This window comes from Panthera pardus, unplaced genomic scaffold (genome assembly GCF_024362965.1).
Source record: "Panthera pardus isolate Hobbes unplaced genomic scaffold, ASM2436296v1 HiC_scaffold_2, whole genome shotgun sequence".
Lineage (NCBI taxonomy): Eukaryota > Metazoa > Chordata > Mammalia > Carnivora > Felidae > Panthera > Panthera pardus.
In genome coordinates, this window is record NW_026526765.1 from 27,660,906 (window position 1) to 27,675,121 (window position 14,216).

The following is a 14,216-nucleotide window of genomic DNA, read 5'->3' on the forward strand; positions in this document are numbered from 1 at the left end:
CTGTCTCTCTCTCTCTCTCTCTCAAAAATAAATTAATAAAAAAATAAAAAAGTAAAATGTACAGTTTTCAACAAAAGAAACATACAAAGAAACAACCCATAGCTTATACTCAGAAAAAGAGCCGTCAATAGAAATTGACTCTAAGTGGGTTAGATATTGGGTTTAGAAGACTTCAAAGCAGCTATCATAAATATGTTCAAAGAATTAAAGGAAACTGTTAAAAGAATTAAAATACAATGAAAATTACCTAGCAAATAGTAACTATTAATAGAGAAATATAAACTATTTAAGAGCTCGCTTTTCTCCTTCTGCCATCTTGGAACCTATGGAGGCCTGCTGGAAACAGGACTCCTAAAATGACAAATATGTCTGGAAGGCTGTGGTCCAAAGCCATTTTTGCTGGCTATAAGTGGAGTTTCTGGAACCAGAGGGAGCACACAGCTCTTCTTAAAATTGAAGGTGTTTCTGCTTGAGATGAAACTGAATTCTATCTAGGCAAGAGATGTGCTTATGTGTACAGAGCAAAGAACAACACAGTGACCCCTCATGGCAAACTGAACAAAACCAGAGTGATCTGGGGAAAAGTAACTTGTACTCATGGAAACAGTGGCATGGTCCAAACCAAATTCTGAAGCAAGCTTCCTGCTAAAGCCATTGGGCACAGAATCTGTGTGATGCTGTACCCCTCAAGGATTTAAACTAACTTAAAAGTAAATGAATAAAGGTATAGATTTGTTCTCTTGTAAAAAATAAATAAATAAATAAACTAAGAAAAAAAACAACCAAATGGAAATTCTAGAGTATATTACACTGTACGTTACAGTGTATATTCTACTGTATATTACAGTAATTGAATGAAAGAGTCATTAAATGGTCTCCACATCAGATTTGAGATGGTGGAGAACAGAATAAGATAACTCAAAGATATCTCACTAGAAATTGTCCAATCCAAACAGCAGACAAAAAAGGCATTGAAGAAAAACGAACAAAGCATAAGAGATCTGTGGAACAGCTGGTGTACCAACATATATGTACTAGGAGCACCAGAAGAGGAGGAGACAGAATGAGGAGCAAACTATCTAAAGAAATAATGGCCCCAAACTTCCCACGCATGATGAAAATGTATCTACAGATCCAAAATTCTCAATGCCAAGTAAGATAAACACAAAGAGAACCACAACTAGACCTACAGTCAGATTTCTGAATGACAAAAAGAAAATCTTGAAAGCAACAGTGGAAAAATAGCTCCATACAGGGAAACAATATGATTGATGACTGCTTTTTCATCAGAATAAGGGAGGCTAGAAGGTAGTGGAAAAACATATTCAAAGTGTTGCAATACAATTCAGCTAAGAATTGTATATCCAGGAAAACCTCCCTTTGAAAATTAAGGTGAGATAGGCATTCCCTGATAAACAGGATCGTTGGTAGCAGTCTTGACCTAAAATAAATACTAAAGGAAGCCCTTAGGCTGAAAGAAAATGACAGCATACAGTAACACAAATCCACAGAAAAGAATGGAGAGAATTGGAACTGATATGTGGATAGGTATAATAGACTATACACACAAATGCAAATAGTCATCACCTTGGGAATGAGTAAACAAAATGTAGTGTATATCCACACAATGGAAAAGTACTCGGCAGAAGGAGGAATGAAGTACTAATTCGTGCAGGAACATAGATGAACCTCAAAGACAGCATGATGCATGAAAGAATCACAAAAGACTACATGTGTTGTATGAATCCACTTATGTGAAATTTCTAGAAGAGGCAAAAACATAAAGATAGAATGAAGATCAGTGACTGTCTGAGATGGGATGAGAGCAGGCATTGACTGCAACCAGCCATGAAGAAAATATTTTGGGGGTGATGGATATGTTCTAAAACTGGATTTCAATCATGATTATATAATTATAAGTTTACTAAAAGTTCATCAGACTGGGTAATTACAATGGTTGAAAGTGTGGTATGCCAATTATACCTTAATACAGTGGTAAAAAATGTTAATGGTGCCTGCTTCTGAGTAGTGTGTGTGGAGATAATTTTCATTTCTTTTTTTTTCTTTTTTTTTTTTGCTTCTATTGCATTTTCTAGACTGATTCCATAAACATCTATTATGTTTGGAATAAAAGACAACATTAAAAGTAAATTTTTAAGCAATAACAACTACATTTAAAGTACTTTTGAAACAAAAACTCTCTAACACACATAGGCACACACACACACACACACACACACACACACACACACACACCCCTAACAGGAATCCCAGTAAATAATACTCTCTATCAGAGTTTAATTTAGTTAAATATATAGTCTTTCATTACAGTTGGGAGTTTAATATGGTGACCATTTTGGGTCTTGGGATAAGCCTGTTCAGATGTAGCTTTCTTTCCCTACAGAAAAATCCATGCATTTAATCAAGAGAATAAAATTACATCAGTTGATGCCATCAAATTATATCTCAGACTTTCTGAGGGTCCTTATGAGACCTGGAATGAGAACAGGCATGGACTTGAAGTATGAAAAGCTGGTATTAGATACTTGGAAAGGCTAGCAGGTTGCCTTAATTAGTGTTTCCCTTTTTTTGCAGATGCTGTGGAGATATATTTTATAAAAAGTATCAGTGCATATCAAGCAACATTGGGCCCAACGGATTATGAAACACTGACAACCATTGAAGAATTTTGCAAATGGTTTGTCCAAAATGGAGAAAAACAGGTAAATATGAACAGGCAAATCAACTAGAGGCAGTGTGATCTTGGACAAGATCCTCAGCTTTTACTAGTGTCCATTCCTTCATCTATAATATGAGTATAATAATAGTTCCTCTCTCATAGAATAGCCATGAAGATTAAATAATTATTTATGAGTTAACTGTTATTATTAAATATAAGCATGAAATTTCAACTCTTCATAGAAACGCATTGCTTAGGTGACATATCACAACTGACAGATCCTGGTAAGGCATACAATGCCACCTCCATAGAGTTTACGGAATAGAACTGGCATATTACTTCAGAATTGCCAGGATTATTTAAAAACTTTTTTTTTTTTAATTCCCTAGGAAGCTTACAGACTGCTAAAGGCCTCACTGAAGTCTCAGGTCATCAGCTATGGTGATTGTAGTGAAAAAGTGGCTGAAACTTTTTACAACATGGGCAGGATCTGCTTTGCCAAAGGAGACCTCAGAAAGGCGATTCAGCTGCTAAGGAAGGTGCATGCTGGTTGGTTTGTGCATTTTCTCCTGGGCCTGTAAGCACTATGTGAGGAGTGAGGTGTGTGTGTGTGTGTGTGTGTGTGTGTGTGTGTGTGTGTGTATGTGTGTGTATGCATGCATATGTTCCCTTCCTATCACCTCCCCTCCTGTTTCCCTTCACTTCCTGTCTTTCTTTCCTGCCTCCTTTCTTCTTCCTTCTCTATTTCTTTTTTTTTTTTTTAAGTAAAAATTCACTTTCTAAGATGTGCTGAGGGAGATACAGAAACTTACTGTGCCTATGCTTGCGCCAGAGTCCTAAAAAAATAACACCCCACGGGCACCTGGATGGCTCAATCGATTGGGCATCTGACTTCGGCTAGGTCGTGGTCTCATGGTTCATGAGTTGGAGCCCCACTCCAGGCTCTGTGCTGACAGCCCAGAGCTTGGTGCTTGCTTTGGATTCTGTGTCTCCTCTCTCTGCCCTTCCCCAGCTCATGCTGTGTCCCTTTCTGCCTCTCAAAAATAAATAAAAAACATTAAAAAATTTTTAAAATAAAAGAGTAATACGCCAGTGTTGGAATCTAGGTACAGCCGTGGCAGCACCCAAGGTTGGGCAGAGTCAGGAACACCTTATATAAGCAATTCTTACCCAAATACTGATTGCCCTTCCAGGGGGCTCAGACAACACTGGAAGTTCATGTCTTGTAGTAGGATCTGGCAAGAGGTGTGACCAAACAGTTGTTCAGCTAGTCAGTCTACTGACAGACCAAGGCTAAAGACTTGGTAAGAGTGGTCAGGATGTCTCTGCATAAAATCTAAGTTTGTTCAATGTTGGAGAAAAAGTTGGTAAAGATCACCCAATACTCATGTAAGCAGAGGGAGGAGTCAAAAGCCATCCACACACATACATTGGCAAACATCAGGTCTGGAGAGATTTTTGTCTCATTTCAGGTTAACTAAACATAATCAGAAAATAAGTATGACAATAGTAAATAACAGGAGAAAGGGGGTCTTATTTTGAAGATTCTGAGAAAAAGAAAGCCTTCTGAAAATAAGTTACAGTGACCAGAATAGTATCTTCAAGGAAAGCATGAATTTATGGATAGGAGCAGAAAAACCTATAAGGAGAGAAAACTTAAAAATGAAACGGTGAAAGGGTGACAACTTGAGGCCAAAAGATGAGATGAGATTAAAATGTTAGGAGTGAAATAAGAAGGGACAAATATAAAATTCAAATCTACATGGAAAATGGTAAAGACTGTCTTAACATGTCATAGTGATGGGGAGCAACATTTCCCAAGTCTAAAATTGCAGCATTCAATAAAAATCAAAACAAAAATGAAACAAACTAACAAAAAATGATTCCTGAGCCCCACCTCACACTCTTAAGTCACAAGTTCTAAGAGGTTGGTCTAGAATCTGTATTTTTAATACTTCTAGAGCTGCAATATCCTGCCAGTTGAAAGAATCAGAGATTTATAGGACAGACTTGAAAAGCTGTCCTAGAATGCTGACAAAGGGAGAGAGGCGGTATAATGAGAAAGTAGTCGATGTAGAGGGCAAAGTAGAGATTCACCTAAAGAATTGTATACATTTCTGAAAAAAGAACTTTAATACTTGGAATAGAAACAGTAATCAAAGAAATCATTGAAGACAACTTTTCTGAAATGAAAAAAAAAAAAAAACAGCACACCTGTTATAAGGGCTTACCATGTTCTACACAAAATGGAAGGAGAGCCTGATCTAGATTTTACCTGGCAGTGGCTGTTTGATGGCACAGCTACATCATCCATTTGGAAAGGGACTCAACTTGGAGATTTAGGATACTGTAAGGTAGGTGGGGCTGCATCTTTGCCATGCACTTTTATCCTTAGGGCTTTAGTCCCTACTTCAATGTCCCAGGCCAGAAAGGAGGAGAGGGATAGAAGGGCATGCTGGCAGTAAGGCTGTTGTTTCGAGGCTTGAACACCTTCCTCATGCTGAGTGTCCACCATCAATGGGATGCTGGTGATGAAGCTTCTGAATTAGACTATGTTAATAGATGCTGTTCTGGGGATTGGAAACTGCTCCTGGAGCTAAAAAGAAGGTAAGATGCTGAGAGGAGACCCCTTTGGCAGACAGAATAGAGCACAAAGGGGGCCATACATACAGAATCCTGGTGACACTTTTGGCTAATGTTTTTTCTTGAGCAGTTCAGTTTTCATGTAAAAGCAATCAAAGTTAAATGAAGTAGGGTGGGGGTGAGAAGGTAAAGAAAAGACAAACATTAAAAATTACAATCTGGTGATAGAATACTTTTTATTCACATACAGTAAGCGGCACACATTTTACAGTGTACAATTTGATCAGCTTGGACATCTCTATTGACCTGTGGAACCATTATTACAATCAAGATCATGAATGTATCAGTCACCCCCAAAAGTTTCCCCATTCCCCTTTGTAAATAATCAGCTTCACCCCTCCCCCACTCCCACCCCCAGGCAATAACTGATTTGCTTTGTCACCATAGACACATTAGCATTTTCTAAAATGTATATAAGTAAAAAATGTATATAAGTAAAATCCTATAGTTACACAGTCTTGAATCATTCAGCATAATTATTTTGAGAATTGTCCATATTATTGTGTGTATCCATGGTTTACTCTTATTGCTGAGTATTACATTGTACGGATGCCATGATATTTTTATCCATTCATCTGATGATGAACATTTGGCTGTTTACAGTTTGGGTTTCTTATAGATAAAACTGCCCTGAATGTTCAAGCACAAGTCTCTGTATGGATATATACTTTTTTCTCTTGGGTGAATACTTAGGAGTGAAACGGTTAAGTAATATGATAGGTGCATGTTTATCTTTATAAGAAACTGTCAAAATTTTGGAAAATTATTACATTATATTATATATTCCCATCAGAAGGGTATGAGAATTCAGTTCCTCCACATTTTTGCCAGTAGTTGGTGTGGTCAGTGTTTTTAATTTTAGGCATCCTAATAGGTATATAATGGTATCTCATTGTGTTTTTTTTTTAATTTTTAAAAAATTAATGTTTATTTTTGAGAGAGAGAGACACACACACACAGAGTGTGAGCAGGAGAAGGGCAGAGAGAGAGGAAGACACAGAATCCGAAGCAGACTCCAGGCTCTGAGCTGTCAGCATAGAGCCTGACGTGGGGCTCAAACTCACCAAGAGTTTGATCTCAGCAAGGATGAGATCATGTCCTGAGCCAAAGTCCAACGCCCAACCAACTGAGCCACCCAGGTGCCTCTCATTGTGGTTTTAATTTGTGTTTGTCTTGAGCATCCTTCTGTGTACTTAATTTCTCATCGGTTATCTTCTTGGGTGAAGTGACAATCCAAATCTTTTGCTTACTTTTCATTAGTTGGTTGCTTTCTTATGATTAACTTAACTTTACAAGTTCTTTGTATATTCTAACCACACTGTATATGATGCCTGTAGACTTATATATGACTCCTTTAATATTGTAAAGTTGCCTCTGGTGGGAATGTAAACTGGTGCAGCCATTCTGGAAAACAGTATGGAGATTCCTCAAAAAATTAAAAATAGAACTACCCTACGACCCAGCAATTGCACTACTAGGTATTTATCCAACGGATACAGGTATGCTGTTTCAAAGGGCACATGCACCCCAATGTTTATAACAGCACTATTGACAATAGCCAAAGTATGGAAAGAGCCCAAATGTCCATTGATGGATGAATGAATGAAGAAAATACACAGATACATACATACATACATACATACATACATACATACATACATACAATGGAGTATTAGTTGTCAATCAAAAAGAATGAAATCTTGCCATTTGCAACTATGTGGATGGAACTAGAGGGTATTATGCTAAGTGAAATTAGTCAGAGAAACACAAATATCATATGACCTCACTCATATGAGGACTTTAAGATACCAAACAGATGAACATAAGGGGAGGGAAGCAAAAATAATATACAAACAGGGAGGGGAACGAAACATAAGAGACTCTTAAATATGGAGAACAAACTGAGGGTTACGGGAGGGATTGTGGGAGGGGGATGGGCTAAATGGGTAAGGGGCACTAAGGAATCTACTTCTGAAATCATTGTTGCACTATATGCTAACTAACTTGGATGTAAATTTAAAAAATTAAAAAAAAAAAAAAGACTCTGAGACAAGATGAAACAGGGAAAGACTAAAAGGGAATGTGTCCAGAATAAAGAGAAGAGCAGTACAAGATGAACTGGGAGAGGCAGGGGTTTATAAGGAAGGGGAGACCAGCAGGGCCTTTTGCACTAGAGGTTTAGGAAAGTGATATGATCAGGGGTGCCTGGGTGGCTCAGTCGGTTAAGCGACGGACTTCAGTTCAGGTCATATCACAGTTTATGGATTCGAGCCCCACCTCAGGCTCTGTGCTGACAGTTTGGAGCCTGGAGCCTGCTTCAGATTCTGTGTCTCCCTCTCTCTCTTCCCTTCCCCCACCCCCCCTCTGTCTCTGTCTCTCTCAAAAATAAATTTAAAAAAACTTTAAAAATTTTAAAAATAAAGTAAAAAAATATCATAAAGATGCCAATGTACAATTGTTGTGTGTTTGTGTAAACACGTTATGTTCCTAGTTCATGCCATAAATACTATAAAGTGGGAAAAAAGTTCTTCATATATTCTAGATACAAGTTCTCTATCAGATATATGATTTGGAAATATTTTCTCTTGGCATGAAGTTTGCCTTTTCATTTTCTTAACAAGTGTCTTTTGAAGAGCAGAAGCTTTGCAATTTCATGCAGTCTAGTTTATCAATTTGTTCTTTTGTGGATTGCGCTTTGGTGTTTTACCTAAGAAATCTTTGCCTGACCGAAGTCAAAAATATTTTTCTCCTATGTTTTCTTCTAGATTTTTTGTAGTTTTAGGTTTAACATTTAGGCCTATGATCCACTTGAATCAGCTTTCCTGTATGGTACTAGGAATAGATCCCAGTTTGTTTGTTTGTCTAGCATGTGGGTAGCCAGCTGTTCTAGCACCATTTTTATTGAAATGAAATCCCTTTCTCTACTGAATTATCTTTGCACCTTTGTCAAAAATTCAGTGTGTGTGTGTGTGTGTGTGTGTGTATTATTTACGGACTCTTGTCTGTTCCACTGATCTGTTTTTCCATCTTCAGGTCAATACATGCTGTCTTGATTATTGTAGCTTTAAAACAAGTCTTGAGGGGCTCCTGGGTGGCTTAGTCAGTTAAGCGTCCGACTTCAGCTCAGGTCATGATCTCACAGTCTGGGAGTTTGAGCCCATGTCGGGCCCTGTGCTGACAGCTCAGAGCCTGGAGCCTGCTTCAGATTCTGTGTCTCCCTCTCTCTCTGACCCTCCCCTGCTCATGCTCTGTCTTTGTCTCAAAAATAAATAAAAACATTAACACAAGTCTTGAAATCAGGTAGTGTTGTTTTTTCAACTTTGTTCTTTTTCAATGTTGTTCTGAGTATTCTCGGTTCTTTGCGTTTCCACAGGAATTTTAGAATCACTGTATCGGTTTCCCCAAAAACATGTGCTCAGATTTAGCTTGAGATTACGTTGAATGTGTAGATCAGGTTGGGGAGGATTAACATTTTAACAATCTTGAGCTTCTCACCCATGAACACGTGATATTCTCCCATTTGTGTAGGTCATCTTTAATGTCTCCCAATAATATTTCTTGTAGTTTTTTTTTTAACGTTTATTTATTTTTGAGACAGAGACAGAGCATGAACGGGGGAGGGTCAGAGAGAGAGGGAGACACAGAATCTGAAACAGGCTCCAGGTTCTGAGCTGTCAGCACAGAGCCCGACGCGGGGCTTGAACTCATGAACCGCGAGATCATGACCTGAGCCGAAGTCGGACGCTTAACCGACTGAGCCACCCAGGCACCCCTATTTCTTGTAGTTTTTGATGTACAGGTCATGTGCACCTTTCCTTAGATTTATTCAGACTGATTTCCAATTTTTGCTATTTTAAATGTATCATATTTGAATTTCAATTTCTGATTGTTGATGCTAGTATATAGAAATATAACAATTTTTAAATATATAATTTTGGGTCCCGTAACTTTGCTAAACTCACTTATTCTAGTAGCTGTTTATAGATTCATCAGATTTCCTACATGGATGATCATGTCATCTGCAAATCAAGTTTACTTCTTTTTTTTTTTAATGTCTTATTATTTATTTTTGAGAGAGAGAAGTAGAGCATGAGTGGGGGAGGGGCAGAGAGAGAGAGGGAGACACAGAATCTGAAGCAGCTCCAGGCCCTGAACTGTCAGCACAGAGCCTGAAACTGGGCTTGAACCCATGAACCACAAGATCATGACCTGAGCCGAAGTCAGACGCTTAACCAACTGAGCCACCCTGGTGCCCCTCAAGTTTACTTCTTTCATTCCAATTTGGATGCCTTTTATTTCTTGATACATTGACCAGAACATCTAGTACAATGTTGAGTGGAAGTGGTGAGAACAGGCAACCTTGTCTAATTTCTGTTTTCAGGGGGAAAATTTTTAGTCTTTCATCAATTAGGTTTGTTGTTAGCTGTTGACTTTTTTATAAATACCTTTTATCAGGTTGAGGAGATTCCCTTCTACTCCTGGTTTGCTAAAGAGTTGTTTTTAAATCAGGAATGGATGTCGGATTTTATACAATTGGGTGTTGGCTATTGTAAAAACTATTTTTCTGTACCCACTGATATAATCTATTATTTTTCTTTATGGATAGTTCTTATTCTTGTGCCTTTAGGTTCACTAATTTTTTTCTTCTCTAATATCAAACCTGCTCTTAATCCCTCCCATCCATCTTTTTACATTTTCATCTCCAGAAGTTTGATTTGGATCTTTAAAAAAAATAAATTTTTCATGTCCTCATTTAATTTCTTTAACATATGCAATGAAGTTATAACAGTTATAATATACTTCTCTGCTAATTCTAACGTCTATGTCAGTTTGGGGTTGGTTTTGATTGATACATTTTTCTCATATGGATAACACTTTTCTGCTTCTTTACGTGCTTTTGCAATCTTTGTTTGGATGCCAGGTGTTGTGTATTTTACCTTATTGGGTGTTGGATATTTTTGTATTCCTATAAGTATTCTTGAACTTTGTTTTGGAACTCAGTTTAATTATAGTGTAGTCCTTTTAGGTCTTGCTTTTTAAGATTCAGTAGATGAGACTAGAGCAGGAGTCAGTGAAGGGCTAATTATCCCCCATTACTGAGGCAGAAGCCTTCTGAGTCCGTCACCCAAAGCTCCATGAGCCATGAGGAGCTAGATTGGCTGACTGAAACAGGTCCTGTGCCCAGCCCTGTGTAAGCACCAGGCCCTGTTCCCGCCAGCCCCTTCAGCTGATTCCTTTCCCAGCTTTAGGCAGTTTTCTCACATAGATGTGCTAGTCAGTACTCTGCTGAATACACAAGGGGGATCCACCACAGATATTCCTGGATCTTTTTCTCAGCTGTCTCCTCTCTTTTTACTCAGCTCTGAGGGTCTCTGGGGACTCTCAACTCCTTATCCTCAACTTAAGGAGTCTGCTGAGCTTCCCTCTGTTCCCTTCCCTGCATCATGACCTGGAACTGCTCTCAAAGCAATAATCTCGGGGCAGTTTTAGGATTTATCTCACTTGTTTCCCTCTCTCAGGGATCACTGTTCTTTGTTGGCTGATGTTCAGTGTCTTAAAGATTGCTTCATATATTTTGTTTACTTTTTCATTTTTTGGTTATTTCGTGTGCAAGTGTAAATCTGATCCCGATTATTCCATCTTGATTGGAAATAGAGGTCCATAATAAAATTTTAACTGGAAAACTGCCTAAGAGTAAAGTGATATAGGGGCACCTGGGTGACTCAGTCAGTTGAGCGTCATACTCTCGGTTTCGGCTCAGGTCATGATCTCGCGGTTTCATGGGTTCGAGTCCCACATCAGGCTCTGCACTGACAGTGTGGAGCCTGCTTGGGATTCTCTCTCTTCTTCTCTCTCTCTCTCTCTGTCCCTCCCCCACTAGCACTGTCTCTGTCTCTCTCAAATAAAAAACTTTAAAAAAAAGAGTAAAGTGATACAGCTTGAGAATGCAATGCAAATTTAGGACCCATACACCAATTTCATTTATATCCATCCATTTGGTCATAGCTATTTGGAAAATCTTGATGGAAACCACTACTACAGCCATGTTTGGGCCCTGTTACTCTCGTTATCCATAGCCACATGGTGGTGGCAGGTGCAGTGGGGTAGAATGACGCACATAAGGCATGGAGGTGTGCGGAGCCTTCCGTTCAGTCTCCTTTTCCTCCTTGGCTGGGAACCAGGAGGGGGGATGCAGGGCGGGAATTTGACATGGAAACTCGTGATACCTCAGTTCCAGTGATGCTCTTCTGAGTTTGGTTTATAAAGAAGGTGCTGGCTATCTGATTCTCTTTAACCTATGTTTCTCAACTTACCTACAGTGTCTGATGATTCAAATCCTTTTATATGGAAGAGAGCACAGTAAAAGCAGAGACACAAAAGACCTCCTTACCCTAATGCAGAGGTAAGTTGTGGCCCTGGTCACCAACCAGGTCATCAGTATGGATTTGTGGATAGCATGGCCTTGCCCAGATTCAGTCAGTTAGGGGGTGAGCGCCTCTGCGATTCTTGCTAGGGGGGCATAATGCCAACCTGGACTATGGATGTGGCCAAATCCTGTGGAGTAACTAGTCGATTTCTAGTAGTCTGTCAGAAACCAATGCCGTAGGGGTCTGCTGCAATAATATTTAGTACTTATAGTATCTCTTTCAATGCTGAGCATTAGACCTAAGTCCTATAAGAGTATCTCAGCTGTTAGCCTGTGACAAGGTATTCAAAGTAAATGAATATATTCAATTGAGTATATTCAAAGTAAATGAATATATTCAATGAATATATAAAATCTAGGTCCTTAAATATAAGACAAGTTTTGGGGGGATTTAATTAGCTCTAAAATTAGTAATAAAAGAGGCTCTTGAGAATCTTTTTTTAAATATTTAGAATTTAAGCTAAAAGAGTGTTTTGTGAAGATTTGCATCCTTCTTTATCTTTGTGTTCATCTCAGAATGACGTTGACCTTGAATTATTCTCTTCTAAGAAAGATGAAAATTAAAATTTGTTGAGTATATACTAAGCCCCTATAACTGAGCTAAGTCATTTTCATAAAGAATTTAATCCTCACAAATACTCAGTATGATAGCTCTCATTTGACAGAGGGTTTGGATCTAAGTAAGTGTGACTCTAACGGCCACATGCTTTCCCCCTAGAGCCTAATAAAGGGGCGGGGGGGGGAGGGGACATTGTTGTGGAGCGAGAGTCAGGACCCTGACTGTAGTTCACTGGAGGCAGCTCACAATTGGTACCTTTCTCAGCAAGCTGGGCAGGTGAGGGACAAGATGAGCAGAGAGAACACATTCGGCCCATCATATCCCCACCTACCTGAGTCAGAGCCACACCTAAAGTAGGCCCAACAGAAGACTGTCTCCTGTTTTATCACCTTTCAGAAGGGGGTTCTCTAGTCTCCCTAGTGATGCCTGTGTTAGGACGGTAAACGGGGAACTTGGCCCCCTACCTGCTGGTGCGTATGAAAGTATATTTTCCTGGTCGAGAGCCATAACGATATTTAAATAATGAGTATAACGTAGAACTTTTTCCAATTCCCTGGCATTGTAAAATACATCTACTATTTCTAACCCACAAATATTCCTATTAGGTAGGTATTTTTGCCTCCCATGTTCAGGTGATGAAACTGAGAATCAGAAAGTTTGAGTATCTTTTTTAAATACCTAGCTGGTAAGTATTAAGTAGTAAGATTTGAACCTACCTCTATCGTATTTCAAAAATGCACTTCCATTTCCTATAGAATAAGGGTTTTGACTCTCATGTACTTGAGAATATATATGGAGACACCTGGTTAGCAGGTAAGTCTCCAGAGGTGCATTTTACATACAGAGAAACTGAGGACCGATATGTTCAAGTTAATTTACCCAGGAAGAGGCAGAGCTGGGATTCGAAACCAGGTCTCTCTAACTCCAGAATGTGCTCCCTGTAGGCAATGTAGCTTACACTCTGAAGGTAGGCTGTCCGGATTTAAAACTCAGGCTTCAACATTCAGCTCTCTGACCTAGGTGAAGTTACTTAGCCTTTCTCGGCCTCTGTATATTCATCAAGAAAGTAATAATACCTTCCTCAAAAAGTGGGTTTTCTGAGAATAAGATCACATATAATACAGCACCCCTAGATCAGGTCCTGGCAGGTCTTCAATGCTCAGTGAATGTTGGAATCATCACCTTCGTCACCATCATCATCACCATCATCTCTCTGATGTGCTAGAGGTAATAGGTCCGAATGTTTAAATAAAAAGCTTTTGTATATCATGCAGCTATTATTATTTTACATTAGGAGTAATGCATAAAGAGTAGACATCTCACCCCGTGACAGGATGAAAGGATTCATCCCTGTCAACTTAAACTGCCCCTGCCACTTACTAAGTATGTGGCCTCGGGAAAATCATTTAACCTCCTTGAACCTCAGTTCCTCCATCACTAGACTACAGATAATAGTATACCATAGTAAATCATCGCGAGTTTTAAATAAAATAATGTATATAACATGCATAGGACAGTGCCTGGCAGAGTATGTGCTCAATAAATGTTAGCAAAACACCCTTCACCCCCCCTTCTCCCTCAGAACTGGAACTAAAGTCCTACTCAGCTTGTATTTAATAAGAGGCACTTTGCAGGAGCTGGAGTGAATCCACTTCCACCGTAGCCTGAGGTTGCTTCTCCTCCCAGTCTTTTACTGTTCCTTGTCCATGGTTCGAAAAGAATCATAGGAGGAAGAGGAATTGGGAGGGGGGTGGTATAACCTAATTCAGACCCCAGGTAGGATGAATTTCTCTGGGTATGGGGAGATTAATTCTCTGTGTAAATGACAAGAAGACCTGGACCTGCTAAGAAAATCCATGTAAGAGGAAAAGGGTCTTCTGGAGGCCTCTGCTGTAGGAGAAGTGGAG

At 39.1% G+C, this 14,216-nt stretch overlaps 1 protein-coding gene and 1 pseudogene across 5 annotated transcripts in view; both read left to right on the forward strand.

The window, feature by feature from the left end:
- The window catches only part of TTC23L (tetratricopeptide repeat domain 23 like), a 58,737-nt gene that overhangs the window by 35,872 nt on the left and 8,649 nt on the right, over positions 1-14,216 (forward strand). For 4 of the 5 annotated variants that reach the window (XM_053906915.1, XM_053906916.1, XM_053906919.1 and 1 more), the window contains 3 exons: positions 2,596-2,723; positions 3,070-3,219; positions 11,644-11,726. In XM_053906915.1, the coding sequence (XP_053762890.1) occupies positions 2,596-2,723; positions 3,070-3,219; positions 11,644-11,726 (361 nt within the window). Of the gene's footprint in view, positions 1-2,595; positions 2,724-3,069; positions 3,230-11,643; positions 11,727-14,216 lie in introns of all 5 variants that reach the window. The other variant, XM_053906918.1, reaches the window with a different exon arrangement.
- On the forward strand, positions 297-744 carry LOC109267721 (60S ribosomal protein L35a-like; annotated as a pseudogene).